We start from the raw sequence: 20,896 nt of genomic DNA on the forward strand, positions 1-20,896 counted from the left end.
TGTAGGGTGGAGAAAGAATGGATGAACAGATTCATCAATGCATGTAAAACATATTCTAGTAAAAAACCCAAAATACAAGTATGGACCTGAAAATGAGCATAATATGGGACCTTTAAATAACGTATGGCAGTGGCAGGTTAGATGTATCTCTGAATGTTGTCGTCAGAGTGAAACTCTCTCTGCTCCTCAGAACAAGTACAAGGAGGAAGGAAAGAAGGAGATGAGCAGCAGTTTGTACTCTCAGCTTCCTGAAACCAGCGAGACGCAGCTGGCCAAAGCCGTCCACGAGTTTCAGAGCGAGGTACTCCAACATGATATATATATATATATCAGCTGTGTTTCAACATATTTCATCAGTGAAGTCCAGTCTGGGCATTAACATACACACACGCATGCACACACACACACACACGCACACACACACACGCATGCACACACACACGCACACACACACACACACGCATGCACACACACACGCACACACACACACATGCAAGCACACACAGACACACACACAGACAGCAAAAAACAGAAATCTCATTTCAACTTTAGCTATCAGGAGAAATCAAGGTGTAGTCTTGATTTCTCCGAAGTTATGTACAAACAGTACTACTGTACTTGTGTCATGAACACAGCGGGAAGTATTCACATTCTTTACTTCAGTAAAAGTGCAATACACACTGTGAAAATCTTCCTCAAAATCTCTAAAAAGTTTTAAAACTTTTCAGAAAAACAGCCCTGTTTTCAGCTTTGTGACGATGCATTTTAGCTTAAAGAAGGAGGGGAATCTTCCAAACACATAAATGAACACGTCTTCCTTCAGATTATCACAAACATTCAACATCAACACATCTGGAGATACGAGGTTCACCAGACAGGAAGGGGAGGAAAAACTGTATCTCTGAAAAGTAACTAAAGCTGTCAGACAAATGTAGTGGAGTAAAAAAGGACAATATTTACCTCTGAGATGTAGTGGAGTACAAGAAACACTCACGTAAAGTACAAGTACTTCAAAATAAGCTGAAGACTTTTTGAAAACTTCTTGAGCTGACCTGAAGGAGAGGAACTGATTTGATACGATTCTGTTTCAGAAAAAGTACAAAGAAGACGGGAAGAGAAAGGCCTCCATCTCTCTCTATTCTCAACTCGCCGACACTCCAGAAATACAACACGCTCTGGAGATGTCACAGCTGCAGAGTGAGGTACATGCACACACAGCAACAAATTCAACAGGAGCCACAGGGTTTATGGGAAATGTGGTCTTGCTCTAATCCGGACAAACTTAACCTGTAATATCAAGCGAGTATACCGGCAGTAGTGACTTTGTTGCATTCGTCTCTCTCTCTCTCTCTCTCTCTCTCTCTCTGTCTCACTGTCTCTCTGTCTGTCTGTCTGTCTGTCTGTCTGTCTCTCTCTCTCTCTGTCTCACTGTCTCTCTGTCTGTCTGTCTGTCTCTCTCTCTCTCTCTCTCTCTCTCTCTCTGTCTCACTGTCTCTCTGTCTGTCTGTCTCTCTGTTTGTCTCTCTGTCTGTCTGTCTCTCTGTCTCTCTGTCTGTCTCTCAGGTGAATTATCGGCCTAATTTGCTGGTTAAAGGAGCTCCGTCCTCTCTATACTCTCAGCTGTCCGACACCACAGAGATCCAGTTTGCCAGAGAGATGACTGAGATGCAGAGCGAGGTACAGTAGAACACACTGTACACTGTCATCCAAGAACGTATCAAAAATCATTTCATCATACTTTGACTTATCTCATCATACATTTACTTGTTTAGTTTATTCCATTTCATTAGAACAGAAACTGCGCCCAAAATTAGTTTTTCCAGGAAGCAATTCATAATTTAGACCAGGGGTGGCCAACCTGTGGCTCTTGAGCCGTATGCGGCTCTTTGCCTGCTCCTGTGAGGCTCTTCCTGTGTGGCTGGGGGCTGTGTCATTGGTTGATTGTTGTTTTTAACTTTTCTGAAACATACAGTATTTCAGATAAGTAAAAAAAAAACACATTTGAATGCATCTGCCAATACATTTGCCAATTATTTTAAAATGGAAAATAATGCAGATTCCTCTGCAACCTGAGGAAAAACAGCGGCCACAGATCACCTTCCTCGTTAACACTTTCACTGCTGAATCCGACTGTTTGAAAGCCCCTTTAGTGACAAATGAGTGAGAGAGTCGCTTCGAGTGGCCACAACCGAGTTCAAGCAAGACCTGAAAAGGATTGTGGATAACAAAGACTGTCAGGTTTCCCACTGAGTCAGTCTAAGTGAGAAAAAAAACTATGAAAACTGCTATGTATTATGACTGTCATCAGATCTGGAAGACACTGTTGCTGTTGTAGTGTGGACGTGCATGTGTTGTGTGGCTTTTTGCTATGGTGCGTTTTTTTTGTGGCTCTTTATACCTAACTGGTTGGCCACCCCTGATTTAGACCATAAAATGTATAAAATAATGACAATATTCAGAGCCCAAAGTCTGGTCTCCCACACTGAAGGCATGTGTCATATCCACTGCGCCATCACCACCCCCAATCTTCATTGATCCTCTCGCTATCAGTTCTCAACAAGTGTGCTGAGTAGCGGCACTGACGTCACGCAAGTTGACGCCGGAACACCAATGGGGGGCGGTAAACAAATTTCAGGCACCGAAATGAGGCACAGAAATTTTCGTTCTTATTCGGTCTCGTTACTACCGTTTACCTCGGAACCAGTGCCCTACTGGCACCGCGTTTCAGTACCCAACCCTATAAATAACACATGGTATCTGTAGCCTGCTGACCGATAGTTTTGTCCTTTCTCAGAGTAAGTACAGGGACGGCAGCAGGAGGAGACTCTCCCAGAGTTTCTACTCTCAGCTCCCGGAGACCGCCGAGACTCAGTTCGCTAAAAGTGTTGCCGAGCTGCAGAGCGAGGTGAGACTTACGGTAGAGATCCATTTGTCCGACACGACTGAAGCGTGGTGTCGCGACGTCATACATCCACGGTTGATGCTCCACGCCCCTGACCAGCAGCTGATTGGACAAACGCCTGACGTGGGTTTGGCTTCTCGAGAATTTCAACAGAGTGTCATGGCGGCTCGTTCAGATACGATCTCATATTGTACTAAAATAGTTCACCGAAACGTGTTTCTGAAAACATTTTAAGAGAGAAATAGGCCGTGCAGTTTCTGAATCAGTCTTCATTTCAGATCGACAAAGGTCAGTTTAAAAGATTTTCGTCTACTTCTACTGGATAGAAGGATTAATTTGCATAAAGATGGGCATCGGCCAGCTTTTGGACGCGCAGCATTTTTTCAAATGCAGCACCGCCTTCCCAGAATGCTTTGCGTGCACGTTGAAGTCGCTTGACGTCACCCATAGGAATAGAGTGAGAGGAATAGCGTCGCACGGTCAAATGGATCTCTACCGTTAGGCCATGATCACACTTGGCGTCTTTTATGACAAGAAAAAGTTGACTAGGGCACTTTTGTAGTAAAACACAAAAAGCTGTAAAGTGTGTTTTTATTTTCAGATGCGGTACAAGGAAGCGGGTAAGAAGGGCGTGAACTCGTGTTTGTACTCTCTTCTCCCGGAGACTTTAGAGACGGCTCACGCCAAGGAAGTGTCTGAGCTGCTCAGTGAGGTAATAACTATAATAACTGTGGGAGCAACTTTCTGACAACATTTTGTTCCCTTTTTTGTCCTTTGGAATGCACCTTGATCGACGCGCTTAAACAAGACTCAGAATAACTTTTATTTTTCTTCATCACTCAAACTTTAATGTGATACGTTTTTGTCTTTTCCACAAAAAATAATGAACTGTCCTTACCAGATGGTGCACAAGCATTGACAGCAGAGCAAAAATAACAAAAAACAACTTCAGCTCACAATCACGTTCTGTTCTGAGTGGTACTTCAAACAGAAGTCAAAATAACCGTATGGCTACAAACCAAAGGCACCTAACTGAATGACAGCTCCTGACTTTTATACCCCAGCTGATGCAGTTACTATCTTAAGCAGCTGATTGTCAAAAGGCTGTGACGATATGCCACGCATCAAGATCAGTTAACACATATTATCAGTTTACAATAGGGCTGCCAGAGTTAACGCGTTAATCGCGATGCGATTAAGGGCCGACGTGATGCGATTAATTTTTTTTAATCGCATTAATCGCATGCCGGCATTTATTAATTCTTTTTTTTTTTTTTTTTTTTTTTTTTACAATTTCTTTATTGACATTTTTATAAAAGAAGTGATAACACAAGGGTGTAACAAAAGACCATGTCATTTTAACATCTTTTTAACCCCCCAAACCCAACCCTGCACTGCTCAGGAAAGGAAATAATGAGTAGTAATGCAATTGCAGTTATAACAGTCCGTAGGGAGTTGGGTTGGGAACCGGAGAGTCGCCGGTTCAAGTCCCAGTACGGACCAAAGTACAGAGTGTGGATTGGTAGCTGGAGAGAACCCCCCAACCGCTCAGGGCGCTGGTCCAGCACTGGCAGCCCACTCACTCTGACATCTCTCCATTTGTGCATGAATAGGTCCTGAGCATGTGTGTGTGTATTTCAGGCCTGTGTGTAGTGATTTCTAACAGACAGAGTGTAAATTGTAATTTCCCCACTGGGGATCAATAAACAGTATAAATTATAATTATAAATTAGTATTACTAGTAACAATGATAATGCTGATACAAGGCAAGAAAAAAAAAAAAGACAGATTTGGCAGATTCACACATTTTTCTTTTGTTTACAGTAAATAAATAATTACAAATCTTAAAATCAAGTTCATAAAGTCACTTTCTTTGCATTAATTTAATTCCCAATCAAGATACACTGGTAAGAATGGCTTTTGATTGTTAATATGTACTTAAAAACTGTTTGAAATGCAAAATAATAGAATTTTAATTGTGATAAAACGTGATTAATCTCGATTAACTATAGAAATTCAGCGATTAATCGCGATTAAAAAAATTAATCGTTTGACAGCCCTAGTTTACAATGAGTCTAGTTCACTGCGAATGTCACTGCATTTATGCACAATTTATCAAAATAAAAGTTAATATCGAAATCATAATTTTGGCTCCAACAATAACCACAGAGACAATAATACTACAGATGTTTAATAAATCCATCAAGATTTGGACGAATAGACTTTGGACGTGAGTTACCGTTTGGTCGACAACGTTAGAACACAGCAATGAAGTGAGCTTTTTGATCATCAACACGTTAATATGCAACAGGTTTAACGATTAACGCATAACAACGCCAACTTTGAACACGTCAAACAGCAAATTATAATGCCTTGGGACTTTTTTTTTAAATCTATTTTTGAGGCATTAAAACAGATTTCTTTCACGCATTAAAACGTGAATTTCTAACAAGTTAAAACGTACATTTTTAACATGTTAAAACAGCAAATTTGAATGCGCTAAAATAGCGATTTTTTTTCTCTCGCTAAACTGCTGATTTATAGTGCATAAAAACGTCTATTTTTTATGTGTTAGAATGTCTATTTTAAAGCGTTACACATCGCTGTTTTAACTAGTAAAAGGATCAATGTTTTTAACGTTAAAACCTCAATTTCTAACGTCTATTTTTAAAACTTTGTGCAGGAACTTTTTAAATGATAAAATACACTGAGAACATAACTTCTATGTTTTATTAATGATATATTTTGTGTTTCTTAATTTGTCTTCAACGTTCCCCCCGCATTATTATTGTATAATTCCAGGTGAAGTATAAAGAGGACGGTAAGAAGGAGATGAGCATCAACCTGTACTCTCTGCTGCCTGAGACCATCGACACCCAGCACGCTAAAGAGGCCTCAAACCTGCAGAGTGAGGTATTCACACAACTTCCTTTTTTATTTGATAATAGTCGCGCATAGCCAGACCTTCTTCCACAGCGCTGCAGAGGAAGGTCTGGCTAGTCCACACAGCATTCTGGGATGGGAGAAAAACATGCTCTGGTTTATTGGCTTTTCTTTAAACCAATCACAATCATCTTGGGCGGTGCTAAGCTCCGGATGGAGCCACGGTGCCTCTGCAAAATAGCCTCAGGAAGGAACTTGTTTTGGTGGAACGTGTACGTTCAGAAGTAGTTTTAGTCGTGCAACAGAAAACTCAGATTGGACAGATAGTCTAGCTAGCTGTCTGGATTTACCCTGCAGAGATCTGAGGAGCAGTTAACCATAGTCCTCAGAAATCCACCAGAGTTATATAGATATAGACTAGCGCTCCGCTAACTTTAGGATTACATTTTGTCGGAACGTCCAGACTAGAGCTTAAGATCTTTGCCCAAACCCGAGGGAACCTGTCAGGTTTGGGCAAAGATCTTCAGCTCTAGTCGGGTTTGGTCTTAATTTCTATCATTTTACTCTGGCTCGGGCTCGGGCCAGGCTCGGGCTTGCGCTCTGGGTTGCGTGGTAAATGAGCGGTCAGGTGATGCGTTTCGATTAGCGCGAAAATGGATGCTGAGGAGGTGAAACGGAGGCTGGCCTCTGGAGGACTTCTTTTATTTCTTTGTTCCAACTTCCAAGTGGCCCTCTGTTAGTCATGACTAAATGATGTTAAAACATGTATTAATGAAAAACAGAGTAATTCTGTTGTTATTGAACAACGAGGTAACGTGGATCCGCTGGTGTCTCCTACAGCTGAAGTATAAAGAAGGCGTGAAGCAGAAGAACCAGAGCAGTTTGTACCACCAGCTCCCAGAGACCACGGAGACACAGCTGGCCAAACAGCTGTCTGACCTGCAGAGCCAGGTACAGCACACCGTGACACACGTCTACTCATCAAACATGGCTGAACAACTTGTTTAACCCTCCTGTTGTCAAATATGACCCATTTTCAAAGTTTCTATATCAGAAATTTGGATTTCTTTCAACCAAATTGTCAAAAAAATAACGTGGATGGTTCCATACAACACTCTTTACAAGTAAAATAAATGGTCAGTTCACTGTTCTCATTGGATTTGGGTGTTTTATTCAATTTTATACCATTTAAAGATAAAAAAAATGGTAAAATGTCTAAAAAAGCTTCAAAAACGTTGCAAAAAGTGACAAAACGTTTTCAAAAAGCTCAAAAACTCAACAAAAACGTTGGAAAAAGTGACAAAAACCTCAGGAAAAGTGTAGAAAAACCAAAAGTTGCATGGGCGACGGGAAGTCAGACACAAGTGTGAGTCTCTCAAACTTTTCTGGCTTCAAATATATTTAGACAGTTGAGTTTGAGATTCATATATATTAGGGCTTCACAATTAATCACAGTTTTATCGAAATCCTAATATGAACTAGTGCAATATTCAAATCGCAGGGACGATGCATTATTTGTTAAAGGCAAAATATGTGTCAAACCGTTCTGAATGAAGTATTATGGTGCTGCAGAGACGTCCCGGCCTACAAATATCCTACAGGCTAAAGGGAACATCTTTGTCAATATCAGTCCAAATAATCGCAATTGGATATTTTCCTCATATCGTAGCCCTATTATTTATGTCTTTTTATACTTGCCGTTAACATTCTGGATTGATTTCTACACTTCTGGAGTCGCCACGGTGGCAGAGAACAGCAGTGAGATGGAAAGTAATGGCACCAAAGGAAAAACACGTTTTCACTTCTTACCCAGAGTGAATAAATTATGGATTTTATCTTAAATGTTTAATATTCATCTCTCTTACCTAATTTTTGAAAAACTAATATTTAAGAAAAGACATGATGTGCATAAAAGTCAAAGAAGTTTACTTTAGGTAAACAATTCAGTACACAGAAACTCAAACTGCCAGTTTGGGATTGTGGTTCACAGGTTCTTAGTGAGCTAATGTTTATGTGCTAAAGTAGGCCATAGTTCAGCCATAGCTACGTTGTTAGCTTCTAGCAAAAAGTCAGCGCTGTTAGGCACTGTTAGACACTGTTAGACACTGTTAGGCACTGTTAGGCACTGCTAGACACTGCTAGGCACTGCTAGACACTGTTAGGCACTGTTAGACACTGTTAGGCACTGTTAGGCACTGTTAGACACTGTTAGGCACTGTTAGACACTGTTAGGCACTGTTAGACACTGTTAGACACTGTTAGGCACTGTTAGGCACTGTTAGGCACTGTTAGACACTGTTAGGCACTGTTAGGCACTGTTAGGCACTGTTAGGCACTGTTAGACACTGTTAGACACTGTTAGGCACTGCTAGACACTGTTAGGCACTGTTAGGCACTGTTAGGCACTGCTAGACACTGTTAGGCACTGTTAGGCACTGTTAGACACTGTTAGACACTGTTAGACACTGTTAGGCACTGTTAGACACTGTTAGGCACTGTTAGACACTGTTAGGCACTGTTAGACACTGTTAGGCACTGTTAGGCACTGTTAGGCACTGTTAGACACTGTTAGACACTGTTAGGCACTGCTAGACACTGTTAGGCACTGTTAGGCACTGTTAGGCACTGTTAGACACTGTTAGGCACTGTTAGGCACTGTTAGGCACTGCTAGACACTGTTAGACACTGTTAGGCCCTGCTAGACACTGCTAGACACTGTTAGACACTGTTAGGCACTGTTAGACACTGTTAGGCACTGTTAGACTCTGTTAGACACTGTTAGACACTGTTAGGCACTGTTAGACTCTGTTAGACTCTGTTAGACACTGTTAGGCACTGTTAGACTCTGTTAGACACTGTTAGACACTGTTAGGCACTGTTAGACTCTGTTAGACTCTGTTTGACACTGTTAGACTCTGTTAGACTCTGTTAGACACTGTTAGACACTGTTAGACACTGTTAGACACTGTTAGACTCTGTTAGACACTGTTAGACACTGTTAGACACTGTTAGACACTGTTAGACTCTGTTTGACACTGTTAGACACTGTTAGACTCTGTTAGACTCTGTTAGACACTGTTAGACACTGCTAGACACTGTTAGGCACTGTTAGACTCTGTTAGACACTGTTAGACACTGTTAGGCACTGTTAGACACTGTTAGACTCTGTTAGACACTGTTAGACTCTGTTTGACACTGTTAGACACTGTTAGACTCTGTTAGACTCTGTTAGACACTGTTAGACACTGTTAGACTCTGTTAGACACTGTTAGACACTGTTAGACTCTGTTTGACACTGTTAGGCACTGCTAGACACTGTTAGGCACTGTTAGGCACTGTTAGGCACTGTTAGACACTGTTAGGCACTGTTAGGCACTGTTAGGCACTGCTAGACACTGTTAGACACTGTTAGGCCCTGCTAGACACTGCTAGACACTGTTAGACACTGTTAGGCACTGTTAGGCACTGTTAGACACTGTTAGGCACTGCTAGACACTGCTAGACACTGTTAGACACTGTTAGACACTGTTAGGCACTGCTAGACACTGTTAGGCACTGTTAGACACTGTTAGGCACTGCTAGACACTGTTAGGCACTGTTAGACACTGTTAGACTCTGTTAGACACTGTTAGGCACTGCTAGACACTGTTAGGCACTGTTAGACTCTGTTAGACTCTGTTTGACACTGTTAGACACTGTTAGACACTGTTAGGCACTGTTAGACTCTGTTAGACTCTGTTTGACACTGTTAGACACTGTTAGACTCTGTTAGACTCTGTTAGACACTGCTAGACACTGTTAGGCACTGTTAGACTCTGTTAGACACTGTTAGACACTGTTAGGCACTGTTAGACACTGTTAGACTCTGTTAGACACTGTTAGACTCTGTTTGACACTGTTAGACACTGTTAGACTCTGTTAGACTCTGTTAGACACTGTTAGACACTGTTAGACTCTGTTAGACACTGTTAGACACTGTTAGGCACTGTTAGACACTGTTAGACACTGTTAGACACTGTTAGACTCTGTTAGACTCTGTTAGACACTGTTAGACACTGTTAGACTCTGTTAGACACTGTTAGGCACTGTTAGACACTGTTAGGCACTGTTAGACACTGTTAGGCACTGCTAGACACTGTTAGACACTGTTAGGCACTGTTAGACACTGTTAGGCACTGCTAGGCACTGTTAGACACTGTTAGACACTGTTAGACTCTGTTAGACACTGTTAGACACTGTTAGACACTGTTAGACTCTGTTAGACACTGTTAGACACTGTTAGACACTGTTAGACTCTGTTAGACACTGCTAGGCACTGTTAGACACTGTTAGGCACTGCTAGGCACTGTTAGGCACTGTTAGACACTGTTAGGCACTGCTAGGCACTGTTAGACACTGTTAGACACTGTTAGACTCTGTTAGGCACTGCTAGGCACTGTTAGACACTGTTAGACACTGTTAGACTCTGTTAGACACTGTTAGACACTGTTAGACACTGTTAGACTCTGTTAGACACTGCTAGGCACTGTTAGGCACTGTTAGACACTGTTAGGCACTGCTAGGCACTGTTAGACACTGTTAGGCACTGTTAGACACTGTTAGACACTGTTAGACACTGTTAGACTCTGTTAGACACTGCTAGGCACTGTTAGACACTGTTAGGCACTGCTAGGCACTGTTAGGCACTGTTAGGCAAGGACACTAGTGGTGCGTCTCAGCATAGCTATTTAGCGGTAGGGGTTTTGAACACAACATAAACCTGAACCACAGTCTTACAAGAATAGTTTTGCACGTAAACAAAAAAAAAAAAGAAAAATCAATATTGTGTTTTTGAAAATCGATACAGTATTGCAAAATAAAAATTGTTTCTTACACCTCTAATATTCATACATTCATCAGTGACAAAGGGAGCACAAATAAAAAGGCATGTGGTAGGGCTGGGCCATATGGAGATAATATCACCATATTCTGGACCAAATACATCAAGATCGATATTGTGACGATATTTTAGGGTTGACAATCAGTGCTTTTACAAAATATGTATATTTTTAGATACATTTGTTGTGCATTTCCACCTTTAATTGATAGGACAGCTGAGATATGAAAGTGGAGAGGGGACATGCAGGAAACTGTCACAGGTCGGACTTGAACCCTGGACCTTCTGCGTCGAGGACTAAACCTCCACATCACAAAATATATTTATAGATAAATAATCATCCATAATGTGGTAAACTGTTTGATTGGTTTCCAGCTGTATACTGACTATGTTTACATGCATGAACAAAAATACTGTGATGTTAACCCTTGTGTGGTCTTCCGTGTAACTTTTTGTTTTCTGGGTCAAAATTTGACCTTTTTTTTTCAACATTTTGTTGTTCTTTTTCCAAACTTGTCGCTTTTTGCTGCAGTTTTGTCCTTGTCCCAACATTTTTTAAGCTTTTCCCAACAGTTATGTCACTATTTCCGATGTTTTAGACCACGCTTTTCCATTTTTCTTCCACTTTTCTCGACGTTTTGGTCACTTTTCCCACCAAGTTTTTTTTTTTTTTGCCGCTTTTTTGGATGCTTTTGTTGTTTTGTCCCACATTTTTGTTAAGCTTTTTTCCAAGTTTTTAGTCACTTTTTTTCAATGTTTTTTTGTCATTTCTTTTCAAATGTTATGAAATTGAATAAGACACCCAAATTCGTCATTCATTTTACTTCTTTAGAGCATTGTATGGAACCATCCACATTTTTTTTTTTGACAATCTGGTTGAAAGAAACCCCAAATTCTTATTCTTCTAAAGAAACTTTTTGAAAGAGGGTCGAAATTTGACTCGAGGACAACAGGAGGGTTAAAACAAATGTGCAATTCTTCAAAAGATATTCCCTCAAAATGTTTCACAACAGAGTTTCTGGGTAAATTGAGTTAGTGTGTGCTCGTTATCAATTTAGACAACGTACTTGTGTATCATGATATCTCGATATATGATTTCATCACGATATGATTCCTTTGAAAGACCATAAATGATCATATTGAATTATCACCCAGCCCTAGCAAATGGGAAAATATACAACAAGAAAGTGATTTGAAATATGAACTGAATAAAGACAATAAAGTACGATAACAGGGTTGTGTTCTAGGTCTTAAATGTTCCTACGTCCATGTAACTGTACCTCTAATGCTCACTGAAATGTTTTTTTTTTATTCTGTGGTGTTGTAGTTCTTTCTTTCGCTCGTCCTAACAGAATTTGCTGTGTACATACAGATCATTATTACTCTGTGTCACTTTTATTCAATTTTAACAATTTGATTTACTTTGCAAGTACTTTTGTGACTCTGCATAGCGTTGTACTTTTACGTTGTGATTATAGGTCTTAACTTTCATTCATAAAGGTCTTAAAAAGTCTTAAAAAGTCTTAAATTTGACGTGTTGAAACCTGCAGAAACCCTGGATAAAAAACGATAAAGTGCATTGAGTGTATTGCACATACATAACAAATTACAATCCACCAATTTTAAACATATAACCAATATTAGGTTTGTGCAAAACACATTTCATTCAACATAAGATTGTGGCATTAAAAAGGTCTCGAAAAAGTCTTTAACTTGGTGAATGCTGCAGAAACTCTGGAAACAAACAGGCACCACTGGAGGTAGCAGAAAAAAATGTGATGTTTGTTTTTGCGATGTCTGCAGGCAAAGTATAAAGAAGCTGGAAAGAAGGAAGTGAACACCTGCCTGTACTCTGTTCTGCCTGAAACCCTGGAGACACAACACGCCAAAGAGAGCAGCGAGCTGCTCAGTGAGGTACAGAGCACAACATTTAAATACTGTGGACACCATGGGCCCTATCTTGTACCCGGCGCAGCGCAAAGCCCGACGCAAGTGTCTTTGCTAGTTTAAGACCGACGCAGTTGTCAATTTCCCGTCCAGCGCCCACATTGTTTAAACAGCAAATGCACCTGCGCCCATCTGTGGCCCATGGGCGTGCTGTTCTTACAGGGAGGTGTGTTCAGGTGCATTCTGGGCGTGCTGGTCTTACAGGGAGGTGTGTTCAGGTGCATTCTGGGCGTGCTGGTCTTACAGGGAGGTGTGTTCAGGTGCATTCTGGGAGTATTGCTATCTTGAGGCAGCGGGAAGTGATCGCACCATTGACCAACAAAAACCTGGTCTAAAGTCAATAACGCAGTATTTCATTGTTATTTTAACAGAGCATTAGTAAAATGCTCCTAGGCTCGTGTACAGCACGCACACATTATGTTTGTTACACACACAGGGACACACAGCAGCACACACACATGCAGAAGATTACAAATAAAAATATTACGGTGCAAATCCTCCATCATAACAGCAATGCTCCAAGGTCCAAACACGCCTGGCTTTTAAAGGGAATGGGAGATGATCTCTGATTGGTTGATTGCATGTTACGCCCAAAACACACCTCTGATTAATGAAGACACTAAGTACAACCCTTTAGAACCATGCACCCGGCGCACGGACCCTTTATTCCGCCGTCAAACTAGCAAAAGTGGATTTGGACGCCCTAAACGCACCTGCGCCAGGAGCTTCACGCCGTGCTCTTAGATCGTTAAAATAGGACCCACAGGGTGAATCAAACTGCCCTGATTCTCACTTTACATTTCCCCCAGATTAAATACAAGGAGAGCGGGAAGAAGGAGATGTCCAGCTCCCTCTACTCCACTCTGCCCGATACTTCAGAAACCAGCTTCGCCAGAGAGATGAGCGACATGCAGAGCGAGGTACAGATCTGACGGTTTCCTCTGATCCAAAATATCAACAGCACACCTGGTGTAGAGTTGACATCACACTGTGTTACTGTGAGGCAGAGAAACAGAGATTTACCTGGGATTAAATGAGATGAGATGTGACAGATGTACAGTATCATGACAGGAGATGGATTTATGGAAGCAATGTATAGACTTTTATTTTGTTATTTTATTCATAAATTTGACAGGGACAATGCATAAAGGCATTATAACTTTTAAGTCAAATGAAACCGATGCAAGTCTATTCTGGACTTTTAGCCGTAGCTAATTTGCAGTTCTTGTCTCTGGTTTGGCTTTTAAGGGATGAAATACATAATCAAATACTTAAATATAAACATTGAGACACATACGCTTAAAAGAAACATACTGTACGTAAACTCAGCTACAGCTCACAGACTGTCTTCGGATTTTGTTAGTGCAACGAACAATAACAAGTGACTTAAAGTGTGACTAAAAGTAACATAAATGGGCTGATTTATATTAGATATTATGCATAAATATCTAAATAAATATATACACTTAATATTCATTTTCCAGGTTTCAGGTGCTAATGTTCAGATGAGATAACTCAGGGGGTCAAACTCACGGCCACGCTGGAAAATAAGAATCACATCAAGGGCCAGACGTAAAGTTCATAGACATGCTTTTATTTAAAGGAACACGCCGACTTATTGGGACTTTGTCTCATTCACCGTGTCCCCCAGAGTTAGATAAGTCCATACATACCCTTCTCATCTCCGTGCGTGCTGTAACTCTGTCTGACGCACACACCGTTAGCCTAGCTTAGCACAGATCCTGGAGGTAACCGGCTCCATCTAGCCTACTGCTCCTAATAAGTGACAAAATAACACCAACATGTTCCTATTTACACGTTGTGATTTGTAGAGTCACAGCGTGTACAAATAACAAGGTCACATGAGACACAGCCATCTTCTAACTGTATACAAACTGGGAACTATATTCTCAGAAGGCGAAGCACTGCTACTTCTGCTACTTGGGCGGAGTGATTTGCTCGCAGCACCTGAGAAGCCCCGTGGTGAGGAGCAGAGAGTAACAACGGGGCTTTTCAGGTGTTGCGCTAATCACTCCACCCAAGTAGCAGTGCTTCGCCTTCTGAGAATATAGTTCCCACCCACGGAGATGAGAAGGGTATGTATGGACTTATCTAACTCTGGGGGATACGGGGAATAAAAGTCCCAATAAGTCGGCGTCTTCCTTTAAATGAGCCATGTTAAATATCTTTGACTGTAATATTGCATGTCTCATGTAGTCTTCTCACTTACAGTTTAAAAAGTTAGCGACAAAGTTCCTTAGCCATCATTGAAAAAAGTGCCAAAAACGTTTTTGTTTTTTTTAAAAAACATCGGGAGAAAGTTGGAAAAGCACCAAAAAAGTGTTGGAAAAAGTGACAAAAACTTCAGAAAAACAACAAAAACTAGGTGGGCCAAAATGTATTGGGAACCTTAAAGATGCCGTAGGTAGGATTATGAAGATCTAGGACTTCTCAGTCCCTCCCCCCCTTTCTGCTAAAGCCCAAAACGGTCTCCTAAGCCCCTCCCCCCACAAGGGAGAATGACTGTGTGCATGAGCAGTGATTGACACACAGTTAGACACCCCCCCCCTGGCCCTGATTGGTGCATCTGAACAGGGAGCGGTGGATTTTTGTAAATCTCACTACAGGCTGTAGGTGGAGCCAGAGGAGCCAGATTTTTTTTAAATGACCTGCTTCATGTAGTTCTACTGGAACATAGGGTCAGTTTCAGCAAAATGACAGAAAGTTAGTTTATAAGGCTTACCTACTGCACCTTTAACTGTAACCTTGACTTAAATGTGGGCCTGATTAAAGTCTGCGAGGGGCCGGATTGGCCCGCTGGCCTTGAGTTTGACACGTGAGATAAAATAAGATGTATTGAAGGTGCCGAGCAGAAAGGTTTTATTGGCTCATTATATTGGATGATTTTCATCAAGAGCTGGTCCTGACAAGCAAGATTATAATCAGAAAAGGATCAAAGAGGTTATCTGCGTCGCCGCCTTTTAATTTGCATTTTAACGACGTTGCAGAGAAACGGTCACTAATGAGGCTTGGCTCTCCGTCAGCACGGACACAAAGACCAGCTCATCAAACACAGACGATGAAGAGGAAACTATCAAAGATACACAAAGACAAAACACAAAGAAGAGATGTAAATATAAAGAGCAACAATGTTAGCTTTGATAGGAAAAGAGGTTAATTGTTGATATGTAGATGCAAAGTGTTTTTATTTGTACCGAGAAACCAGCGGCAGAAGAAGTATTCAGATCTTTAACTTAAGTAAAATTTGAGTAAATGTACTTAGTTACATATACATACATACCCCAAACCTCTGTCGCAGCCTGTTCCTTCTGCAGCAGTATCACTGAGGCAAGTTCCTGTCCATCTTGTGTTGTAACTCTTAATATCTGAGGGTTTCTGTCTTTTTACAGACTAAGTACAAGGAGAGTGGGATGAAGAGCCTTTCTCAGAGCGTCTACAGTCAGCTCCCAGAGACCGCTCAGACTCAGTTTGCTAAGACTGTTTCGGAGCTGCAGAGCGAGGTGAGGAAGTCTTCACCAGTGCACCTCTCTAGAAAACGTAACTACACGTCACAGCGACGCAGACCGCGACGACTGTGATTGGTCTGCTCGGCCGTGGCTTGGTAGCGTTGCATTTCCTGGTTCTCCTTCTCCATAAACGACATGAAAAAGTGAAAACGTTAACATGGGTTAACTTCTCCTGCTCCAGAAAGAACAGAGGAGACACTTTGTTTCTCTCACTATGACTCTAGAGTCACTACTCACTCTGAAGATAATCACCGTCACTCTCTCACTCACTCTACCACACACACACACACGCACGTGCACACACGCCGCACGCACCCACATGCACGCATGCACACAGACACACACGCACACACATGCATGCATGCGCACACACACACACACACACACACATGCACAAACACACACACGCCGGCCCTGCTATTCTCTTAAAGAGATCGACGCGAACACCAACACACAAGTATAAACTTTAGGCCACTTACGTAGGCTACGGAAGCAAAAGCTCTGCGTGGAGCCTCCGCAGAATTATAAATCAGACTTCAGGAAGCATGGCAGAGAAGCCAGGAAATAATGTTTGGAGAGGGCCACCAAAGTTAACCTCGATGCGAATTTGCTTTTCCACCGGAATATAATGTTTTATTCGCCGCGTCGCTCACATAGAATGGAAATGAATGAACACACACTCGCATGTGTGTCGCTGTACCGTGATTACATGTTTTACAGTTCTCCGGTGCCAGTTGTGTCTGAAGTTTCCAACAAAGTAGCATTTCATTCAACCAATTTCAGATGAAGTACAAACGGGGGAAGAACGACGTGTCCAGCTCTCTGTATTCCACTCTGCCGCAGACTCTGGACACGCTGCACGCCAAAGAGGCTTCGGAGCTGCAGAGTCAGGTAACAACACGCATCCGCTGGGATTTCCCAAGGTTTTTGGAAGGGCGGCTGTGGCTCAGGTGGTAGAGCGTAGAGCTTAGATCGGCCCAAAAAATCAAGCCCGAACCTGCCCGAGCCCGAGCACGTTGTGTCCGAGCCCGGCCTGGCCCGACACATTAACTGTAATTATGAGCCCGAGCCCGATTTAAACCCGACAATTTTTTAATATGTGGGCCGTTATAACTGACGTTCTCAACTACAATTCAGAGTTGTTTGAACTACAGAAATCTGTTTAGAATAATACAACAAGGACGAAGCCTGTAAACTGCTGTTAGTTTAGAATGGAACGGATCGCAAATGGATCTGAATGAAGAAACGTAAAAAAAAAATAGAAACAATGATGAACAACATATTGTTGTCACTGCCCACGACTTGTTTAAACTGCTTCCATACCTCCGACTTTCCTCCACACTTGCTCAAAGGTAATTCTCCTGTTTTTCTTTTTTTCTTTACATCTTCAAGCTCCCGGTGTGATGCGTGCGAGAGGAGGAGACTCCGCGCATGAAGTGCTGCATTTAGTAACTGCAGCCTAACTTTTGTACACATTTGTTACTTTTATATAGCCTATATATATATATTTATAATATTTCTGATTATGGCATAGCTATCTCCCCACCCAAATAGGATACTAAGGTAATGGATAAAAAAAAAAAAAAAATTGCTTGATCAAGGGTCCGGCCCGGGCTCGGCCCGGCCCGAGGATAGCGGTCGCCTACCAATCGGAAGGCCCTGCAGTCCCATGTCGAAGTGTCCTTGGGCAAGACGCTGAACCCCGATTTGCTCCCGATGCTGCGCCATCAGTGTGTGAATGTGTGTGAATGTTTATCTGGTGAGCAGGTGGCACCTTGTACGGCAGCTTTGACCACCAGTGTATGAATGTGTGTAAATGGTGAATGGTTCCTGTACTATGTAAAAGCGCTTTCAGTAGTCATTAAGACTAGAAAAGCGCTACACAGATACAGTTCATTTTCCTTTAAGAAAATGTTACGTTTTTCCAACTAATTTTGGACCGTTGTTATCACCTTATCTGTGTCTAAAACGTTGGAAAAGCTAGAGCAGATAATACATTAATAACACTCTAATAGCTTGAAGACAAACTGCAGTCATTAGATGTGAGGGAAGTTATTTAGTTTTGATTCTCACATGGATTTTAATTGATTTTTATTTATGGTATCAAATCATAACAAGAGTTATCTCAGGACACTTTACAGATAGAGTAGGTCCAGACCACACTCTATAATTCAAAAAGATCCAACCATTGCCCACGAGCAAGCATTTAGTGCGACAGTGGCGAGGAAAAACGTCCTTTTAGGCAGAAACCTCGGACAGACCCAGTCTCTTGGTGGGCTGCATCTGTCGCTGCCGGTTTGGACACAGACACATTATTACACATTACGTTCATTTAGTTTAGGTGCTGCCCAAAGCGGCTCGGGTGCTGCACCTAGACCTTATAACGGTAGGGAAAACCCTGCAACCATCCCTGTGTGTGTCTTTTTACAGATGATCTATAGATACTGTAATTGTCTCTGCTGCTGTTTGTGTTCAGCTCAAGTACAAGTCGGCTCTGAAGAACGGTGCTTCCTCCGGTCTGTTCCACCTGCTGCCGGAGACGTTAGAGACGGCCCACGCTAAGGAAGTCTCCGAGCTCCTCAGCGAGGTAACAGCAGGACGGAGAAGACATTTAAGGCGTTTTCACCCCGATAGTTTGCTTTCTCTGGTCCAAATCAGCTGATGAGTTCAGGGTTTCCCCGGGGGCTTAAAAAGTCTAAAATTTCAAAATAATAAATTTGCTAAAGTATTGTTTTCTAGGTTAATTTCCTACGTCCATGCAACTCTACCTCTAATGCTCTTTTTTATTCCCAGGTGTTGTAGTTCTTTCTTTCGCTAGTCCAGATATAATTCGCTGTGTTACGACTACAAATGAGAGACCATTGACCATGAGCATTATTATTGTATAATTCCAGGTGAAGTATAAAGAGGACGGTAAGAAGGAGATGAGCATCAACCTGTACTCTCTGCTGCCTGAGACCATCGACACCCAGCACGCTAAAGAGGCCTCAAACCTGCAGAGTGAGGTATTCACACAATGTACTTCTGTTTCCTTTCTCAGTAGCTTATGTCCTGATGTGACATATTCCTTTATGAGTCTTTTAGTCTCAACAGGACAGCTTTATTATTATTTTATTATTTTACTTTATTGATATAAGCCTACTCTTTCTGTGATGGCAATTCACATTATCATTTCCTTTCTTTGGCAGCATCTCCCCAAAGACAGGGCCAACTCCAAAAACTCTTTCAGTTTGAGCTATTTTAGGAATAATATATGTGTCCTCTAGGGCTGCAGGATATGATGAAGATATGGGATAACAGTGTTGAATATCGCGGTAACGATATAACTTGCGATAAATAAACATATTAAAGTGTTCTCAGTTCTGCTGCTTTCCGTATTCTGCTACAACACAACAAAGTGCTTGTTGAATTAAAAACAAATGAAAGGAAATCATTCCAATCTTTCTATTATTGAACAAATTGAATAATTGAATTGAACTTAAAAGGCAGCACTAAAAAAAAGAATGAATTGCATTTTAAAGTGCAGTTTTCTACTGACAACTAATAACTAACAACAAACAATGTCAGGGCCCTATCCTGCACCCGGCGCAGCCCAAAGCCCGACGCAAGTGTCTTTGCTAGTTTAAGACCGACGCAGTTGTCAATTTCCCGTCCAGCGCCCACGTCGTTTAAAAAGCAAATGCACCTGCGCCCATCTGTGGCCCATGGGCGTGCTGGTCTTACAGGGAGGTGTGTTCAGGTGCATTCTGGGCGTGCTGGTCTTACAGGGAGGTGTGTTCAGGTGCATTCTGGGCGTGCTGGTCTTACAGGGAGGTGTGTTCAGGTGCATTCTGGGCGTGCTGGTCTTACAGAGAGGTGTGTTCAGGTGCATTCTGGGCGTATTGCTATCTTGAGGCAGCGGGAAGTGATCGCACCATTGACCAACAAAAACCTGGTCTAAAGTCAATAACGCAGTATTTCATTGTTATTTTATTTTATGCTTTTTACACACACATGGACGCACAGCAGCACACACACATGCAGAAGATTACAAATAAAAATATTACGGTGCAAATCCTCCATCATAATAGCAATGCTCCAAGGTCCAAACGCGCCTGGCTTTTAAAGGGAATGGGAGATGATCTCTGATTGGTCTATTGCATGTTACGCCCAAAACACACCTCTGATTAATGAAGACACTAAGTACAACCCTTTAGAACCATGCGCCCGGCACACGGACACTTTTTTCCGCCGTCAAACTAGTAAAAGTGGATTTGGACACGCCCTAAACGCACCTGCACCAGGCGCTTCACGCCGTGCGATTAGATCGTTAAAATAAGGCCCTCTGAGTGTTTTTAGATGTCGCAGCTTTTCGTGATGTGTTTATTGCGCCAGATAATATCACGATGACGATGAAAAAACTATCTATTGTGCAGCTCTATGGTGTTGATGTGTATAGTAAATAATACAAAAGCTCCTACAATAACCGAATGAAATGTGAAGTTGGATTGGTTTGTTTTTGGGTCTCCTGCAGCTGAAGTATAAAGAAGGCGTGAAGCAGAAGAACCAGAGCAGTTTGTACCACCAGCTCCCAGAGACCACGGAGACACAGCTGGCCAAACAGCTGTCTGACTTGCAGAGCCAGGTACAGCACACCGTTTTAAATATTCAATTTGTAATTTGTACCAGGGACAACGAGAACAAGACAAGACAAGTCAGGAATGCGAGGCTTGGACCCAAAAATGCAGAGTAGAGGTATTTTCTTAAACAAAAGACTTACAA

General features: G+C 41.9%; 1 protein-coding gene across 1 annotated transcript in view; it reads left to right on the forward strand.

Moving 5' to 3' along the window:
• The window catches only part of LOC116053716 (nebulin), a 106,245-nt gene that overhangs the window by 18,199 nt on the left and 67,150 nt on the right, over nucleotides 1–20,896 (forward strand). The window contains exons 7-20 of the mRNA XM_035998317.1: nucleotides 191–301; nucleotides 1,092–1,202; nucleotides 1,564–1,677; nucleotides 2,795–2,905; nucleotides 3,504–3,614; nucleotides 5,705–5,815; nucleotides 6,626–6,736; nucleotides 12,465–12,575; nucleotides 13,418–13,528; nucleotides 16,019–16,129; nucleotides 16,919–17,026; nucleotides 18,612–18,722; nucleotides 19,030–19,140; nucleotides 20,649–20,759. Of these exons, the coding sequence (XP_035854210.1) occupies nucleotides 191–301; nucleotides 1,092–1,202; nucleotides 1,564–1,677; nucleotides 2,795–2,905; nucleotides 3,504–3,614; nucleotides 5,705–5,815; nucleotides 6,626–6,736; nucleotides 12,465–12,575; nucleotides 13,418–13,528; nucleotides 16,019–16,129; nucleotides 16,919–17,026; nucleotides 18,612–18,722; nucleotides 19,030–19,140; nucleotides 20,649–20,759 (1,554 nt within the window). The remainder of the gene's footprint in view (nucleotides 1–190; nucleotides 302–1,091; nucleotides 1,203–1,563; nucleotides 1,678–2,794; nucleotides 2,906–3,503; nucleotides 3,615–5,704; nucleotides 5,816–6,625; nucleotides 6,737–12,464; nucleotides 12,576–13,417; nucleotides 13,529–16,018; nucleotides 16,130–16,918; nucleotides 17,027–18,611; nucleotides 18,723–19,029; nucleotides 19,141–20,648; nucleotides 20,760–20,896) is intronic.

Source organism: Sander lucioperca, chromosome 23 (genome assembly GCF_008315115.2).
Source record: "Sander lucioperca isolate FBNREF2018 chromosome 23, SLUC_FBN_1.2, whole genome shotgun sequence".
In the NCBI taxonomy this organism is placed as follows: domain Eukaryota; kingdom Metazoa; phylum Chordata; class Actinopteri; order Perciformes; family Percidae; genus Sander; species Sander lucioperca.